The sequence below is a fragment of the Gorilla gorilla genome, chromosome 15 (assembly GCF_029281585.2).
Source record: "Gorilla gorilla gorilla isolate KB3781 chromosome 15, NHGRI_mGorGor1-v2.1_pri, whole genome shotgun sequence".
Lineage (NCBI taxonomy): Eukaryota > Metazoa > Chordata > Mammalia > Primates > Hominidae > Gorilla > Gorilla gorilla.
The window spans coordinates 86,347,145-86,366,359 of NC_073239.2; the positions used below are offsets into that span (position 1 = coordinate 86,347,145).

The 19,215-nt window shown below is 40.6% G+C and overlaps 1 protein-coding gene across 5 annotated transcripts in view; it reads left to right on the forward strand.

The window, feature by feature from the left end:
* Positions 1-18,615, forward strand: part of SLC39A9 (solute carrier family 39 member 9) — a 67,527-nt gene extending 48,912 nt beyond the window's left edge. For all 5 annotated transcript variants that reach the window (XM_019009827.3, XM_019009829.3, XM_004055357.5 and 2 more), the window contains 4 exons: positions 9,481-9,549; positions 11,052-11,137; positions 11,972-12,106; positions 14,591-18,615. In XM_019009827.3, the coding sequence (XP_018865372.2) occupies positions 9,481-9,549; positions 11,052-11,137; positions 11,972-12,106; positions 14,591-14,821 (521 nt within the window). In that variant the 3' untranslated portion in view covers positions 14,822-18,615. The remainder of the gene's footprint in view (positions 1-9,480; positions 9,550-11,051; positions 11,138-11,971; positions 12,107-14,590) is intronic.
* Positions 18,616-19,215: the final 600 nt, after the last annotated feature.

A 19,215-nucleotide genomic window follows, 5' to 3' on the forward strand; every position in this document is an offset into this window, starting at 1 on the left:
GAACGCTTGAGCCCAGGAGGTTGAGGCTGCAGTGAGCTGAGATCACGCCACTGCACTCCAGCCTGGGTGACAAAGTGAGACCCTGTCTCAAAAATAATAATGATAATAAAAATAAATGTGGCCAGGCGTGGTGGCTCATGCCTATAATCCCAGTACTTTGAGAGGCTGAGGGGGAAGGATCACTTGAGACCAGGAGTTCAAGATCAGCCTGGGAGACATGGTGAGATCCCATCTCTACAAAAAAAGAATAAATTACCCAGGCATGATGAGGCATGCCTGTAGTCGCAGCTACTCAGGAGGCTTAGGTGGTAAGATCACTTGAGCCCAGAAGGTTGAGACTACATTGAGCCACGATCACACCACTGCACTCCAGTTCAGCCTGAGCAAGAGAACAAGATCCCATCTCAAAAAAAATAAAGACAAAGGAAATGCTAAATTTCAGAGGTTAGTAAAAATAAAAACGCATTTTTTTCAAGTTAAAGTCACAGACATCCCCTGAATTCTACCTGTATTCACCTCTGTAGACCCCAGGCTAAGAATCTTTGGTCGACAGAAAAATCTGCAGAAAAGCAGGCAAAAGACATGAACAGATAATCGCAATAAGATATTAAAATGGCCCTTAAACTTATGAAAAGATGTTCAATTTCACTTGAATACAAGTCAAAGCTATGCTGAGATACCGTTTCTTACCTGTCAGGCAAAAATTCAGAAGCTAAACAATACACCCGATTGGCAAAGCTGTGATAGAATAGGCACTCATATATTGGGGTGGCAATGCAAAATGGTACAATGCCCATGGAGAGGAATTTGGCAGTATCTTACAAAACTACATATATGTTTACCCTTTGAAATCCCACTTCTAGGGATTTACTCAAATACAGCTCCAATATGAAAATACATATGCACAAGATTATTCAATGAAGCATTATTTATCATTGGAAAATACTTAAATGTTCAGTCATGGAGATTGGCTGAATGAACTATGGTATGTACACATAATGGAGTACCATGTAGCTGTAGAAAAGAGTAAAGATTCAGGCAGAGCGTAGTGGCTCACCCCTTTAATCCCAGCATTTTGAGAGGCTGAGGTAGGATGACTACTTGAAACTAGAGTTCAAGGCTGCAGTGAGCTATGATTGCATAACTGCACTCCAGCCTGGGTGACAATGTGAAACCCTGTCGCTCTAAAAAAAAATAATGAAAGAATAAAGATTCAGGTATCTGTGAACTGATAGGGAGAGATTTCCAGGAGGTATTGTTAAATGGAAAAAAAAAAGCAAAAAATGTAATGATCATCTAGCATATACTATGTTTTATGTAAGAAAGAAGGGGAAATAAGAAAAACATACAGTTGACCTTTGAACAATATGAGTTTGAACTGTGTGAGTCCATTTATACATGGATTTTCTTTCGATAAAAGTTACACTGAGTGTGGCTGCCTCTCCTGCCTCCCCTTCCACCTCCTTCACCTCTTCTACCTCTGCCACCCCTGAGACAGCAAGACCGACCCCTCTTCTTCCTCCTCATCCTCCTCAGCCTACTCAGTGTGAAGATGATGAGGATGAAAACCTTTATGATGATCCACTTCCACTTAATAGTGAATATATTTTCTCTTTCTTATGATTTTTAAATAACATTTTCTTTTACCTAGCTTACTTTTTTGTAAAAATACAGTATTAATACATATAACAAATAAAATACGTGTTAATCGACTTTGTTATCATTAAGACTTCTGATCAACAGTAGGCTATTAGTGGTTAAGTTTTTGGGGAGTGAAAAGTTGTATGTGGAGTTTTGACTGTGTAGGGGGTCAACACTCCAACATCCACATTGTTCAGTGCAGTGGTCAAGTGTATCTACTTACCTTTACAAAAAAAGAAACAGAAGAAGAACTGGCTAGAAAACAAAAGACATTTATTAACTGCATGGGGTGAGGTGGAGGAGTTGAGAGGGCAGAAGGGTTTTGGGAGCACATGATATTCCCCTGAGCATGCCTTTTTGGTATAATTCTGACTTTTGGAAACATGTTAATGTTCTACATATTCAAAAAATAGGATGAAACCAATATGGATGGGAGCGCTAACTGAAACAGATGAATTGTATTTCAAGTGAATAATACAATCACACTGAAGGGATTTAACAAAAACTAATTCAAGTAAATTATGAATGTAGTATTTGACTATATATGTTTAGTCTTGGGTAGAGTTGGGAGAAAACCATAAACAAATACTGAACTCGTTGTTGTTGTTGTTGTTGTTGTTGTTGTTTGTAATGGAATGGGCAAAACAGTTCTGAAGCTGCTTTAGATGTTTAGGATTGAGTCAATGGGTCATGTTGATGTTGGTGGAGTCAGGATTCTAAGTGTGGAAGAAGGAACACACAAGTATGGAGTGGAGGAAGGCAAGAAAGAACCCCTATAGAGACTTATTGGAATTGGAAGTATTGGACTCGGGATTTCTAAATGTATTTGGTTTTGTATATATATTTATATATACATATATATATATGTCCTAGCTCTGTCTGAAGATGGGGCCTAGAAATAAAGACATCCCACTAGCATGAGCATGCCAGGGCCCTTCAGAGAAGACTCAGGGCTGATTCCAGGACAGGGGCAGGGTAAGTACAAGTGAGCTTGGAACATCTAGAACTGAAAAAAACAGAAGGAAGGAAGAAGATGGGAGCATGTCATAGGATATAGGAACCCTCTTAAAAGGGTTCCCACTGGCCACATGTGGGATAAGTTGAGCACCAACATAATTAAGAACAGTAATAAAGCATAAACCATTCAAAAAATGGGAATCTGGCCGGGCGCGGTGGCTCACACCTGTAATCCCAGCACTTTGGGAGGCCTAGGCGGGTGGATCACCTGAGGTCAGGAGTTCAAGACCAGCCTGGCCAACATGGTGAAACCCCATCTCTACTAAAAATACAAAAATTAGCCAAGTATGGTGGCACACGCCTGTAATCCCAGCTACTGGGGAAGCTGAGACAGGAGAATTGCTTGAACCCAGGAGGCGGAGGTTGCAGTGAGCCAAGATTGTGCCATTGCACTCCAGCCTGGGAGACAAGAACTAAACTCTGTCTCAAAAAAAAAAAAAAAAAGAAAAAGAAAAAAAAATGGGAATCCATGAGCCCATCCGTGATATATATATATAGAGAGAGAGAGAGAGAGCGAGAGAGAGAGAGAGAGAGAGCACTTGCTTATAGTAGAATGCTCCAGTTGTTAAATGTAGAAAGAGTGCTGGAGTTGGAAAAATACTCATTTTTGCAACCCTCCGTAAAGGTTGGCTCAGGCACGCATCATCAATGAATGTTAAATGTAGGGGGCAAATTTTTATTTCCTTATTGGCTTCAAGGGGAAAGAAGTAACTAAATGAAGAAATCAGATGATACCTTGATCGGATAGTCAAAATTAAGGTCACAAGCATTCTGCTTTTGATATGACCAAGTAAGCTCTCAGATCAGCCTCCTTACAGGTAACTAAAAATGCTGGACAGAATTCAAAAAACCAGTGGAGAGCAACCCAAAGCAAGCAAATTCTGGAAGGGAGTCAACACTTGGAACAGGGTGCATTTCCTGTTTTTACTGCTTTCAGTAGTCAGCCCCCTGTGGGACAGCTAAAACTCTGATAGAAAACTCAGTCTTTCTGGACTGAAGAACCAGAGGACAGAGTTCAGGAGTTTCAGTGGTTACAGCACTGAAAATAAGGGAGAATCCTAGAAAGAAGAGAAACTCAGCCCCAAATTCTGTATATGAACCGCCTCGGTCTCCAGCTGACCCTGAACCATGCTTGGCAGACTCCAGGTAGCTCAGCTGAAGATAATTATGAACTAAACTGGGCTGGATGCAGTGGCTCATGCCTGTAATCCCAGGACTTTGGGAGGCCAAGGTGGGTGGATGGCTTGAGCCCAGAAGTTTGAGACCAGCCTGGGCAACATGTCAAAACCTTTTTTCTACAAAAAAATACAAAAATTAGCTGGTTGTGGTGACCTGTGCTTGTAGTCCCAGCTACTTAGGAGACTGAGGTGGGAGGGTAGCTTGAGCCCAGGACAGGGAGGTTACAGTGAGCCAGTATTGTGCCACTGTATTCTAGCCTGGGCAACAGAGGGAGGCCCTGTCTCCAAAAAAATAAAAAAAATGATGGGGCACAGTGGCTCACGCCTGTAATCCCAGCACTTTGGGAGGCCGAGGCAGGTGGATCACAAGGCCAGGAGATCGAGACCATCCTGGCTAACACGGTGAAACCTCGTCTCTACTAAAAATACAAAAAAATTAGCCAGGCATGGTGGCGGGCGCCTGTAGTCCCAGCTACTGGGGAGGCTGAGGCAGGAGAATGGCGTGAACATGGGAGGCGGAGCTTGCAGTGAGCCGAGGTCACGCCACTGCACTCCAGCCTGGGCAACAAAGCGAGACTCTGTCTCAAAAAAAAAAAAAAAAAAAGCACAAAAAAAAAATTAAACTGAAAATTGAGCAGCAACCCAAAAGACATTTTGCAGTTTTAATCCAACTAAGCTACTTAAAGCAAAACAAACAAAAAAGTCACTCTTTGGAGGAATATAACAAAATCTGACTATCCATGAGATAATGTTGGCAATGTCCAGGATATAATTCAGAATTAACACCACCAGTGAGCAGCAGATGTACATCCTGCACCTCTAGATGTGATACCCGGAGAAGCATCATCACCATTGTAACATTTCATCCAAGAACCCGTAGTCTAAGGACATACACACAAAAGTTTTTATTACTAAAAAAACAAGAAAGGAGGAGAATATATTATCCAAAAATGGCAATGTCATAAAAGTCAAAGCGAGAGGAAATGTTCCAGATTAAAGGAGACTAAAGAGTTACAAGTAAGTGAAATGTGTGATTCTAGACTGGATCCTTCCTGGAAAGGAAACATGCCCTGAAGTAAGTACTTTATTGAGCAGTTGACAAAATTACAATATGCAAGAAAATTAGAAAAAGTGTCAGTGTTGATAACTGTACTGTGATTATGTAAGAAAATATCTTTTCTCTTAGAAAATACACATTGAAGCATCTGGGGATAAAGGGTTATTGATGTGTGTGTGCAACTTACTTTTAAATGTTAGAGAAAAAGAATGTGTGTGTGTACAGAGAGCGTGAGTATAAATGATGAAGCAAATGAGGCAAAATGTTAATCAATATATTGGTCCATCTGAGAAAAGGATGTATGAATTTTTTTTTAACTATTCTTGCAACTTTACTGAAGGTTTAAAATTATTTCCAAATTAGAGTTTAAAAAAATTGTGGGAGTAAGCTTAAAACAAAACAAAATAATTTTGGTCTAGAACGGTTTTTAATCTCCTTGTATTTACTATGTGTTAAATTTTTTTCCATGGAGTTATATTTTTTAATAAAATCTTATCTTGGAAAGTTGATGTAAGAATAAATGGTTTTATTCACGTGCCTTACTCCAAACAGCAAATGAGAAGCACTGTTGGGTGGTATTGGACTCTGGCTGTATTACACAGTTGGCCACACTGAGCTCCAAGACATTTTTCTTGTGATTCTTGTCAGTTTCAGTTTAAAGTAGGCTGGGCCTGGTGACTCAAGCCGGTAATCCCAGGCGATTTGGGAAGCCAAGACGGGAAGATTGCTTCAGCCCAGGAGTTTGAGACCAGCCTGGGCAACAAAGCGAGACGCCGTCTCTACAAAAATCTTAAAAATTAGCTGGGCATGGTGGCATGTGCCTGTAATCCCAGTTACTTGGGAGGCTGAGATGGGAGGATTGCTTGAGCCCAGGAATTCGAGACTGCAGTAAGCTATGATTGTGCTACTGTACTTCAGCCTGAGTGACAGAGGAAGACCCTGTGTCTTAAAAAAAGAGAGAGAAAGAGAAACAAGGATGGTCGAATTTCACACTTGTGAACCTATAGTTCAGGGAGTTGTAAATTTCTCCTACCTGACCTTATTCATGGTCAGGACAGTGTTGTGAGTTCAAGAACAGAGAGTAGCTGCAGAAAGTAATGACCTTTTCTGTGTTCTCTGATCCTGGGAAGGGGCAAGTGGCTCTAGTTTCCCTCTGACATCCTGCTCTGTGTGTGTGTGTGTGTGTGTGTGTGTGTGTGTGTGTGTGTGTATACACATGTGTGAGTGTTTGCTTATGCAAGAAAGGAAGGGGGCTGGGCACGGTGGCTCACACCTGTAATCCCAGCACTTTGGGAGGCCGAGGCGGGTGGATCATGAGGTCGGGGTTCGAGACCAGCCTGGCCAACATAGTGAAACCCCGTCTTTACTAAAAATACAAAAAAATTAGCTGGGCGCGGTGGCGGGCACCTGTAATCCCAGCTACTTGGTAGGCTGAGGCAACGAGAATCGCTTGAACCTGGGAGACAGAGGTTTCAGTGAGCCAAGATCACGCCACTGCACTCCAGCGCGGGCGACCATGCAAGATTCCATCTCAAAATAAAAAAAAGGAAGAAAGGAAGGAAGAGGACCGAGCTGGGGCAAAGCTAGCCTTCTCCCAGGGTATCTTTCTTCCGTACCATTCTACTTTCTCAGAATCCTTGATCTGCCAAAGAGAAATTTGGAAAATGATGAAATGGCCACTTCACTTCTATGTGTTTTGAAACATGTATGTAAATGTAAACATGTTAAATATGTGAAATAAAATTTTTCCTCCTCAGTAAGTTGAAAGAAATTTCCATTTAACAAATGATTTTTTTAAAAAAACCTGATTCTAAAGATATATATGGTGATTGTCAGGCCAGTCACAATGGTGCATGCCTGTAATCCCAGCACTTTGGGAGGCCAAAGTGGGAAGATGGCTTGAGGTCAGGAGTTTGAGACCAGCCTGGACAACACAGCAAGACCCATCTCTACAAAAAAGTACTTTAAAAATTAGCCAGGCATGGTGGCACTTGCCTGTAATCACAGCAGGTGGCTGAGATGGGAGGGAGAATCATTTCAGTTCGAGGCTGCAGTGAGCTGTGATCGCACCACTTCACTCCAGCCTGGGCAACAAGCAAGACTCTGTCTCTAAAAAAATAAAAATAAAATGTGTGGGCGCAGTAGTAGCCAGTAATCCTATACAGAGAATTAAATGTAGCTTGTGTTCCATTATTCTTCTTCCTGTTTTATCTCTGAAGTCATTGTTTTTGCTGGCTTTCGTGTGTGATGACCTGGTTTTACCTATTTTCTGCAGAGTTTTATGTATTATAAAATGTCAATAAAATGTATTTATTAAATTTATGCTAAACTGCAGTCTTTATAGGTTTATAAAAACTTTCTAATTTTAAAGCCTCTAATTGTTTAAGATCCTAAGTATAACTGGATGATAAGGCTTTGTATAAAAAAAGGCCAGAGCCAGCTTGCACACAGTGTAATTTGACTGTTCCTTCCAGTTCAGGGTAGCATTGAGCTATTTGCTGGCTCAGGGTGATTAGGGTCTTTAGCTTCCCTTCTTTGCAGTGTTTTAATAGGAAAATATCATTTATTAATAAGAGGTAATATCTTACTTTACTTGTATACTTTTTCCATTGTAAACCCCTTCCTTTTGTATGCTGCACTCCTAAGAAGATTAAATCCCCTGTAACTTACTTGACTGATGTTCATCTGTCATTTTACCTGGCATTTTGATGTCCCCATCTTTTAACTTTATTTGCTTGTATGTTTCCTACAATAGCACTGACATCTTTATTTAATACACATAAATGCTTTTTTCACTCTTCAGCAAGGATTTATTAAGTAACTGTTGGGTGCCTAGTGCTGTGCTACATTGTGTCAGACATGTTAAAGGAAAAGAGAGATAGAAAATTTAATGCTTTAGCATTTACAGTCCATCTGGGGATAGAAAACATTCAAGTGAAAATGGCTTTGTATATCTGAGGTGGTGTATAGAGGAACCTTTGAAGACTGCCTGCATAGATCACTAGGTCTAGGCAAGGGGAGAGTTGCTTTGAGCTGGAATCAATTTTTTAAATTTATTTTTTATTTTTATTTTTAATTTTTCTTGAGACAAGGTCTTGCCCTGTCACCCGGGCTGGAGTCCAGTGGCATGAGCATGGCTTGTTGCAGCCTTAAACTCCTAGGCACAAGTTATCCTTCCACCTTAACCTCCTAGATACCTGGGACTACAGGCATGCACCACCACACTTGGCTAAATTTTAAAAATTTTGTAGAGATAGGGTCTTGTGATGTTGCCAGGCTGGTCTCAAACTCCTGGCCTCAAGTGATCCTCCCCCCTCGACCTCCCAGACTGCTGAAATTACAGGCATGAGCCACCATGCTTAGTCTTCAATTTTTTATTCTTTCTTGAGGGAAGTGGTTCTGTAATTAGACTTTGATTGATGTCCAAGTGTTGGCTTAACAAGCTGAGAAGTTCAGTATGTGCCAAGAATTACAGGTGAGGAGACTTGGGGAAAGGAGAATAAGAAGGTTTTGTTCGATGGTGTTAAGCAAACTGGTTTAACTAGACTGGGCATTGAGAAATAAGTTGGAACTAGTTGATAAAGGGCTTAAGAACCTATCTAATATAGCAGTTTGCCCTGAATTTGAAAAGCAGCAGATTCTTAAATGGTAACTGACACATCAGAAGGGTGGTGGGTTTTTTGTTTGTTTGTTTTTGAGACGGAGTTTCACTCTTGTTGCCCAGGCTGGAGGGCAATGGCACAATCTCGGCTCATTGCAACTTCTGCCTCCTGGGTTCAAGCAGTTCTCCTGCCTCAGCTCCCAAATAGCCGAGATTACAGGCGCCCGCCACCACACTCAGCTAATTTTTGTATTTTTTAGTAGAAACGTGGTTTCACCATGTTGGTCAGGCTGGTCTCAAACTCCTGACCTCAGGTGATCCACCTGCCTTGGCCTCCCAAAGTGCTGGGATTACAGGTGTGAGCTACTGTGCCCGGCCAAGGGTGGTGTTTTCAAACGATGAATCTGACACGGATGTGTAAGATGAATTATATTAGGGAAAAATGAGAGTAGGGAACCTGATGCTAATTTAGGTTTGAGTGATGAAAATTTAGGTTAGGGTGATGGCAATAAAAATGTGACAGATGTTAGAATGAAGATAAAGTTGCAGGATGCTAAGGAAGAGATAGACAATGACAATTAGATTGGTCTGGAAAGAAATGATCAGAGGCCATAGAGCACTTTCCTTGGAATAGTAGAGGAAGAGGATTAAGGAATAGGAGGAAGTTGGGGCCGTTGGGGGTTACACATTTCAGTGTACCTGTTAAGGTAAGGCTGAGTCAAATGAAGAGTTCCCTCTTAGCCACCTCTTCAGGACAGGGAAATCTTCTAAGGGTTTGAAGCAGAAAGAAAAAAGATAGTGGCTGGGTGCGGTGGCTCACGCCTATCATCTCAACACTTTGGGAGGGTGAGGCGGGCGGATTATTGGAGGTCAGGAGTTTGAGACCAGCCTGGCCAACATTAGTGAAATTCTTTCACCTCCAGACCAATGTTTGAACAGTTTCTGTCTCACATAGCTTAACGCTGTCTTTCTCATTTTCACTTTAGATCCAGAAGCAGCAAGGTCTAGCAATTCCAAAATCACCACCACGCTGGGTCTGGTCGTCCATGCTGCAGGTAGGGTTGGATTGCAGTGGAACTTCTTTGTTTTCTATCGCACAGGGGAGACCTTAGTGTTTATATTTCAGGGACTGTCCTCATTGAATGCTCTTGGACTGGCCTTTGAGGAAAAGGTTTCTTGATGAAGTCCTCCAACACAAGCACAAGCCTGGTGTGCTCAGTGTCAGGGGTTTGCAAGCTAAGAATGGTTTCTATACTTTTTAATGGTTTAAAAAAAAAAAAAGAGAGAGGAACATACTGTAGCACATGAGAATTATATAATTCAAATTAAGGAAGTTTTATTGGAACACAGCCTTGCCCATGTATTTATGTATTGTTTGTGACAGTGAATTTGATTAGGGAAAAATGAGAGTAGGGAACCTATTGCTGATTTAGGTTTGTTTGAGTGATGAAAATTTAGGTTAGGGTGATGGCAATAAAAAATGGAGAAAGGCAAATGTGACTGATGTTAGAATGAAGATAAAGTTGCAGGAGGCTGAGGAAGAGATAGACAATGATAATGATCCATCTCTTTTGTTTTTGTGCAACAGTGGCAGAATTGAACAGTTGCAAGAGACCAAATAACTGCAAAGCCTGAAATATTTACTGTCTAGCTCTTAAGAAGAAGTTTGCTCTTTTCATTCTTGGCTCTAGAATGTCATCTGGAAAAGAGCCTTGGCACTTCTGTCCTGAACAGCTCTGTTACCAGTTTATACACAAAGCACCAGTTTAAGCAGAAGTGGTATGCAGTGAAATGCAGAGGTCTTAGCATTGCTGACAGGGTACACTTTAGAATCATAACCCAAACCTAGTCCTAGTAATAGAATTCTGTCAGTGGCAAAGAAAGGCATGTGAAAGGTGGTACACTGTTACCTGGCCCTTTCTAAGTATAATATGCTTTTCTAACAAATTTCATTCATTCAAGCAGTGTTTACTCATTAAGTAGTAATCATCTATATAGAGTTCTAGTATCTTTATTTTATTTATTTCTTTTTTTGAGACGGAGTCTCACTCTGTTGCCGAGGCTGGAGTGCACTGGCACGATTCGGCTCATTGCAAGCTCCACCTCCCGGGTTTAAGCAATCCTCCTGCCTCAGCCTCCCAAGTAGCTGGGACTATTTTGTTTCTTAACCTATAAGATTAAGAGATGCTTCCTTTGAAATTCTTCTTTGGTATTTCCCTTGTTAGAATTTGATTAACTAATCAATGGGTTTTTGATTAGTTGGAAAATTGAATGTTAGTTTTCCAGTAACAACAACAGCAACCAAAATAACTAACATTGAATACTCTGGGCCAGATGCTATGCTCTTTACATAAGTTATCTCATTTAATCCTCATGAAAACCCTAAGAAATACATACTTCATTGAACACATTTTAAAGATAAGGCTGGCGTGTAGAAAGGTTAAGTAACCTTACTAGATCCAGCTGGACCTGACTGTAAAGCTCATACACTCAACCACTACACTGTTATTGTTGTTGTTGTTTATAGTATTTTATGTTTCCTTGTTTCCAAATATAGCTGATGGTGTTGCTTTGGGAGCAGCAGCGTCTACTTCACAGACTAGTGTCCAGTTAATTGTGTTTGTGGCAATCATGCTACATAAGGTAAGCAACATTTTGGTGTAAGGTTTGGTATTGAGTGTATTCATAATTAAAATTTCTCATGGTACTTAATGTTTTTCCTGGAATGGGAACATTTTCTTCATTTCATAATTGCTATTCATTTTGGAAAATTGAATAAATCTGTTCATAGCTTCTTGTTCCCATTTTCTTAAGCTTTTCCTTGAGGGGTTTCAATTTTTTTGTGTAGACATATACACAAATTGTCAAATTCTCCTCAGATTTTTATATTTCATAGTAATAATTTCTGTTCAAAAGTATTTTTCTTTTCTTGACTGTTTCTCTTTTTTACTATCCAAGAAACACACAAATAGGATCTTTTCTTGGCTTAGAACATTAATTCCTAAGAGGCATAACTCAGCGTTGGTACTCTGCCTGGTTTTGTTTTTTGGTTTTTTGTGTGTGTGTGTGTGTTTTTTGTTTTTTGTTTTTGAGATGGAGTTTGCTTTTGTCACCCAGGCTGGAGTGCAATGGTGTGATCTCGGCTCACTGCAACCTCCGCCTCCTGGGTTCAAGCGATTCTCCTGTCTCAGCCTCCCAAGTAGCTGGGATTACAGGTGCCCACCACCACACATTTTTGTATTTTTAGTAGAGACGGGGTTTCACCATGTTGGCCAGGCTGGTCTCGAACTCCTGACCTTAGGTGATCCGCCCACCTCGACCTCCCAAAGTGCTAGGATTACAGGCGTTAGCCACTGTGCCTGGCCTTTTGTGAGTTTTTCTTTGTATGAGAAATCATAGTCAAATGGCATATACTTGTTGATGTAGAAGCAATCCATACTTCTAGAATGATAATAAGAGATGATTTTTTATTTCCAGGCACCAGCTGCTTTTGGACTGGTTTCCTTCTTGATGCATGCTGGCTTAGAGCGGAATCGAATCAGAAAGCACTTGCTGGTCTTTGCATTGGCAGCACCAGTTATGTCCATGGTGACATACTTAGGACTGAGTAAGGTAAGCTAATCTATTCCCAGCTATCTAAACCAGTGTCTTGTGATCTCTTAGAATTTATGATCTCTTAGATTGAATTTTTCCAATACATTACTCTCTCAAACTAAAGATAAAATTAGGAGTAAAAACTGTACGGGGTAAATATCTTAATTCCAATGTGTCCTCTTCGTATTAGCATTTTCCTATTCATTTAATTTGAAAACTTCTTCCCTATCAATCAGTTCCAAGAATATTTGCATAAATATGATAGCCCTTCAATATTTAAAATAGTATAACGTAACCAGCCATGCTAGCTTCATTTGACAGATATCTAATAAGTCAAATCTGTCCATATTTAATGTGAGGTAGACACAGGAAGCGTGAGTAACAAGCCACATAGCCGCTTTGAGAAGAGCAGCAGCTGGGCAGAGATTGCTGTCAAGAGTTTAAAAAACTGACATTGATTACTGAAGTGATAGAGTAATCTTTTAAAGGGAACAACATACTGCTCACTGAAAGAAGAGAGGGCTTTTCAGGTAAATGGAAAGGGTTTTTATAACACACTGTTAGCAACTAAGATCAACAAACCCTTGCTTAACAGGAACTTAGCCATTCTTGGTCTCATTTTTCACATGTTCCTCCTCTTCTCCCAGCTCTCATGTCCCCAGATAGTAACTGTACAGTTCTTTCTATTGAATACTTTGTACTGAACATAGCTTCAGACCTGAGGTAACATGTGCTCTTCTGTCTCCAAGCTGGACCTTCCCATGCCTTGTAATCCTGTCTGTAGCTCTTAGCAACAACCCTCCACATTTTACCCAAATGTCAACTGGCAGGCAACTGGAGGAAAATCTTAGAAGCAAACTGACTCAGGGCTAGTTGATGGGAACTGCTTTCCCCAGCACCCTCTCTAAAGGTCATTGATTCTTCTGAGCATCAGTCAATTCAGTATTTGGCAGTAAAACCCATATTAATAGGAACATGTAAAAAATGAGACCAAGAATGGCTAAGTTCCTGTTAAGCAAGGGTTTGTTGATCTTAGTTGCTAAGAGTGTGTTATAAAAACCCTTTCCATTTACCTGAAGAGCCTTCTCTTCTTTCAGTGAGCAGTATGTTGTTCCCTTTAACAGATTACTCTATCACTTCAGTAATCAGTGTCAGTTTTTTAACCTTTTGACAGGAAGGTGCTGATAATTCTGGAGACATGGAGTTACTTGCTGCATCTATGGCATGTCCTTTTCTTAAAATTTTAATTAATTGTCTTAGTCCATAGGTCTACTTTTTTAACAGAAAAGGTTGAAATTAGTTTTATAAAGATTAGCTTATGAGATATACATATTATACACACACACATTTTTTTTTTCCTTTGAGATGGAATCTTGCCTGTCACCCAGGCTGGAGTACAATGGCGCAATCTCGGCTCACTGCAACCTCTGCCTCCCAGGTTCAGACGATTCTCCTGCCCCAGCTTCCGGAGTAGCTGGGATTACAGGCGCCCGCCACCATGCCCAGCTAATTTTTGTATTTTTAGTAGAGACAGGGTTTCACCGTGTTGGCCAGGCTGGTCTCGAACTCCTGACCTCGTGATCCGCCCACCTCGGCCTCCCAAAGTGCTGGGATTACAGGCATCAGCCACCACGCCCGGCCGCTTAAGAGATATTTCTAGGCTCTATGAGGTCAACTACTGCATCTTGATTACCACTGTATCTCAAGCACCTGGCCCAGAGCCTGGTGCATAGATGATGCTTGTTAAATATTATAGAATAAATAAATTCATGTCTGAAATTTAATATCTGCAATAATATGTTGTTGATTCTATCTCAAGAATAATACAAGCCAAACCTGTTGAACCAGCACTTAAAGTTTGTTTTAAAAAGCAATTGTGAACCAGGGGCAGTGGCGCATACCTGTAGTCCCAGCTACTTGGGAAGCTGAGACAGGAGGATTGCTTGAGCCCAGGAGTTCCAGGCTGTAGTGTGTTATGATTGTGCCTGTGAATAGCCACTCAACTCCAGCCTAGGCAACATAGCGAGACCTCATCTCTAAAGACAGATACAGTCAATGAATGGATGGACAGAATGATGGAACTGTGGTGAATGTAGTTTAATAATAGTGTGTGGTACATATCAAAATTGCTAAGAGTAAATTTCAGATGTTCTCACTACAAAATATGATAAATATTTGAGATGACAGATGTTAGTTTTATTTAATTATTCCACATTTTATTCATGAATCATAATGTCACTTTATACCCTATAAATATATATAATTATAAATTGTTGATTTACAATAAATTTTTTAAAAAATCAATTGCGTACATCACTGATATTCTTAAACCCTTATTTGGAAGCTTCCCATGAATAACTTAAAGTTGCTGTGTTCTCTAGATGTCCCCAGTGTCCTAGACAGCACCAGTTAAGAACAGTGAGTGTTTTTTAATTGGGACTTCTTCCTGACCCTGAATTTTACTTGACTTAGTTTTTCCTCTTTCTCTCTTCTAATTCACAGAGCAGTAAAGAAGCCCTTTCAGAGGTGAACGCCACGGGAGTGGCCATGCTTTTCTCTGCCGGGACATTTCTTTATGTTGCCACAGTACATGTCCTCCCTGAGGTGGGCGGAATAGGGCACAGCCACAGGCCCGATGCCACGGGAGGGAGAGGCCTCAGCCGCCTGGAAGTGGCAGCCCTGGTTCTGGGTTGCCTCATCCCTCTCATCCTGTCAGTAGGACACCAGCATTAAATGTTCAAGGTCCAGCCTTGGTCCAGGGCCGTTTGCCATCCAGTGAGAACAGCCGGCGCGTGACAACTACTCACCTCCTCAGTCTCTTGTCTCACCTTGCGCATCTCTACATGTATTCCTAGAGTCCAGAGGGGAGGTGAGGTTAAAACCTGAGTAATGGAAAAGCTTTTAGAGTAGAAACACATTTACATTGCAGTTAGCTATAGACATCCCATTGTGTTATCTTTTAAAAGGCCCTTGACATTTTGCATTTTAATGTTTCTCTTAACCCTATTCTCAGGGAAGATGGAATTTAGTTTTAAGGAAAAGAGGAGAACTTCATACTCACAATGAAATAGTGATTATGAAAATACAGTGTTCTGTAATTAAGCTATGTCTCTTTCTTCTTAGTTTAGAGGCTCTGCTACTTTATCCATTGATTTTTAACATGGTTCCCACCATGTAAGACTGGTGCTTTAGCATCTATGCCACATGCGTTGATGGAAGGTCATAGCACCCGCTCACTTAGATGCTAAAGGTGATTCTAGTTAATTTGGGATTAGGGTCAGGAAAATGATAGCAAGACACATTGAAAGCTCTCTTTATACTCAAAAGAGATATCCATTGAAAAGGGATGTCTAGAGGGACTTAAACAGCTCCTTTGGCACGTGCCTCTCTGAATCCAGCCTGCCATTCCATCAAACGGAGCAGGAGAGGTGGGAGGAGCTTCTAAAGAGGTGACTGGTATTTTGTAGCATTCCTTGTCAAGTTCTCCTTTGCAGAATACCTGTCTCCACATTCCTAGAGAGGAGCCAAGTTCTAGTAGTTTCAGTTCTAGGCTTTCCTTCAAGAACAGTCAGATCACAAAGTGTCTTTGGAAATTAAGGGATATTAAATTTTAAGTGATTTTTGGATGGTTATTGATATCTTTGTAGTAGCCTTTTTTAAAAGACTACCAAAATGTATAGTTGTCCTTTTTTTTTTTTTTTTTTTAGGTATTTCTCTTAGCAGATCAGCAATCCCTCTAGGGACCTAAATACTAGGTCAGCTTAGGGGACACTGTGTCTTCTCACATAACCACCTGTAGCAAGATGGATCATAAATGAGAAGTGTTTGCCTATTGATTTAAAGCTTATTGGAATCATGTCTCTTGTCTCTTCGTCTTTTCTTTGCTTTTCTCCTAACTTTTCCCTCTAGCCTCTCCTCGCCACAATTTGCTGCTTACTGCTGGTGTTAATATTTGTGTGAGATGAATTCTTATCAGGACAACCACTTCTCGAACTGTGATAATGAAGATAATAATATCTTTATTCTTTATCCCCCTTCAAAGAAATTACCTTTGTGTCAAATGCCGCTTTGTTGAGCCCTTAAAATACCACCTCCTCATGTGTAAATTGACACAATCACTAATATTCTGGTAATTTAAACAATTGAGATAGCAAAAGTGTTTAACAAACTAGGATAATTTTTTTTCATATTTGCCAAAATTTTTGTAAACCCTGTCTTGTCAAATAAGTGTATAATATTGTATTATTAATTTATTTTTACTTTCTATACTATTTCAAAACACATTACACTAAGGGGGAACCAAGACTAGTTTCTTCAGGGCAGTGGACGTAGTAGTTTGTAAAAACGTGTTCTATGACGCATAAGCTAGCATGCCTATGATTTATTTCCTTCATGAATTTGTCACTGGATCAGCAGCTGTGGAAATAAAGCTTGTGAGCCCTCTGCTGGCCACAGTGAGGAAAGTAGCACAAATAGGATACAGTTGTATGTAGTCACTGGCAACAATTGCATACAATTTTACCACCAAGAGAAGGTATAGTATGGAAAGTCCAAATGACTTCCTTGATTGGATGTTAACAGCTGACTGGTGTGAGACTTGAGGTTTCATCTGGTCCTTCAAAACTATATGGTTGCCTAGATTCTCTCTGGAAACTGACTTTGTCAAATAAATAGCAGATTGTAGTGTCTGGTTTGGTTTGGACAGTAGTGCTTTCTATCATATTGTTGTGTGCAATGGTAATTTGTTCTACTGGCCAAAGCCTCTTTCAGCAGTGCCTTGCCATCATGCTTAAAAGTTTGGCTAGTATATCTTGCTGGATGGAGCCTTGAACTCCGGCAAGGATTGAACCATCTGACTTCCAAATTTGCCTTCCCCTCTGGACCTCACTATTAACAAGCAAACCTTTCAGGGCCCTCTTAGCTCTCAGAAGCTATGTATGGGCTTTCCCAGATTTTAAAGCTGCTGCCTCGAGAACTACTCATTTCTCTCCTGGTCAGCAGACAGAAATAGCCATACTAATCTCATAGGGCTCAAATGCATCTTCAGGCAGCAGGGAACCAAGCAGCGTGGCACAGGCCTTCTTGACTGGAGGAAGAGCTTGCTGGCATGGTGGGCAGTATTCCAGGAGAGGCCGTGTCCGTTTTCACTTCTTGGCACATTTCAGTTCCGTTTTCCTCTTGTTTAAAACTGCCTCTTTAGATGTGGATGCCTTAATGCTGTAACACATTTGAAAACATTGGCAATACTTAAGTTGCTGCCATGATTACAGATGGAATTATTGGCTACCAAAGAGATGCAATTGATGATGAGAAGCATGATTCTTCCTTCCATATAACCAAAGTTAATCTTAATTGCAATTTGACTCCGTTTCCTTGGTAGGGATAGACTTTCTTCAGATTCCAAGTGCTCTCTTAAATGGCAAATTAAGTTCAAGAATACTACTGCTCCATTCCCCTCATTTATTCTCCAGTTAATTGCTTGTCAGTTCCATTTCAAGAAAGCAGTGATGTTCCAGGTTTGATTCAGTTTTCCTGTGCACACTGTTGCCAATTTTTTTTTTTAGCAAAGATTCTGCACTGGAACGTAGATAGTTGGAAACAGTACTACCTACCTAGAGGTTATGTGTTTTCTCTTTCTCCCCGCTTTCACCTCTTTCTTTCCCAATTCAAAACAGCCAAGTGAGCCCTGTTCTGGTATTTTGAATCATTAGAGAAAAGAAAGGGAGTGGCTGTTTTGAGTTGTCCTTTCTTTGCAGAAAGGAGAAAATGTGATTGTGGGTTTTTTTACTAGCCTACTTCTAAGTGTCACTGCCTGGTTTTTCTCTTTTTCAAGGATTAGAACTAAGAGGACACACCAGCATCGGAGTGTATTAAGCCCCTGAAACACGTGGTAGCTAGGGACTGAACACAGGAACCGTATGACAGCAGCACAAACCCCCAAAGGATGTTCCTGCCTTGTGGGCCCCTGAGCCCCTTGGGAGACTGAGAATCATGACCAGATTCATCCAGAACTGCTGCAGTGTTAAGTGAAAATCCTCTGTAGTTGTTCTGCAGAGGAACCTTCCTTCCATTAGAAAATTTCTGCTCAATACAGAATGGTCCACATCACCCAAAGTGCACTGTTGGAGATGCTGTGAAATTAAAACCTCTTTGTACCTGAGACATCTAGATTCACCTCAGGAGGCCTGAAGGAAATGTGTAACTTGTGGGAAAGAACTAGACAACCATTTAGGAATTCTCTAGATATACTCAGCCTAACCCAGTGGCTTAACACAAGGAGATTGGCTTTGATCTTTTTTTCTTGTGGCATCTTCCAGCAAGTTAGAAGTCTCATGGGATAAGACTGCAGTTCCCCTGGTTCAATAGCTGGAACAGTGATTTTAAATGTCCCTTTTTCTGGATCCCTTGTAAACATGAAATCATTCCATGGATGGCTGCCTTATAATTTTGTCTCTTTCCACTTTAATTGTGAATGGTTAAAAAAATGCTGTTTTCTGATATTAAATTTTTATTAGTGCATATGTTAATCTGAGTGGCTCATTACTTATCCTTTTGGCAGTTTGTTTGATGACCAGAATTGACCTGTATTTGAACATCAGAAAAGAGAATGAAAAGTTGTGATGGATGGTAGAAAGATGTACCTACCACAGGCACATCCTTTAGGGAAGGGAGGGAGAAAGGAGAGAGGGGAAATTAAGGACTTGATAGACCAATCTGCCCTGAAAGACACAAATGCATTGATAATTGTTTTTGCCTTGCTGTTGTTAGCAAATATTATTTATGAAGGTAGCTCTCTCTACTCTCAGAAAAGAGAAAGAGGCAACAGATCCAAACCACAGTGGATTCATTTCAAAGGGCAGAGTTGTTATATGAGTAGATAGATGCTATGAACAACTGACCCTGGAAATTAAAGAGATTTGATTAGAAGCGTGACTTGTGAATTTGATAAATGTTTTTCTCCCTCTGTGGACTTATGGTTAGTCATTAGATTTCATTAAATACTACTGGCCCACTTTGTGCTGGTTTTCTATATGTATAGTTACATGTATAGCTAGTTACAAAGATTGTGCTCAGGGCAGGCATGGTGGCTCACGCTTGTAATCCCAGCACTTTGGGAGGCCGAAGTG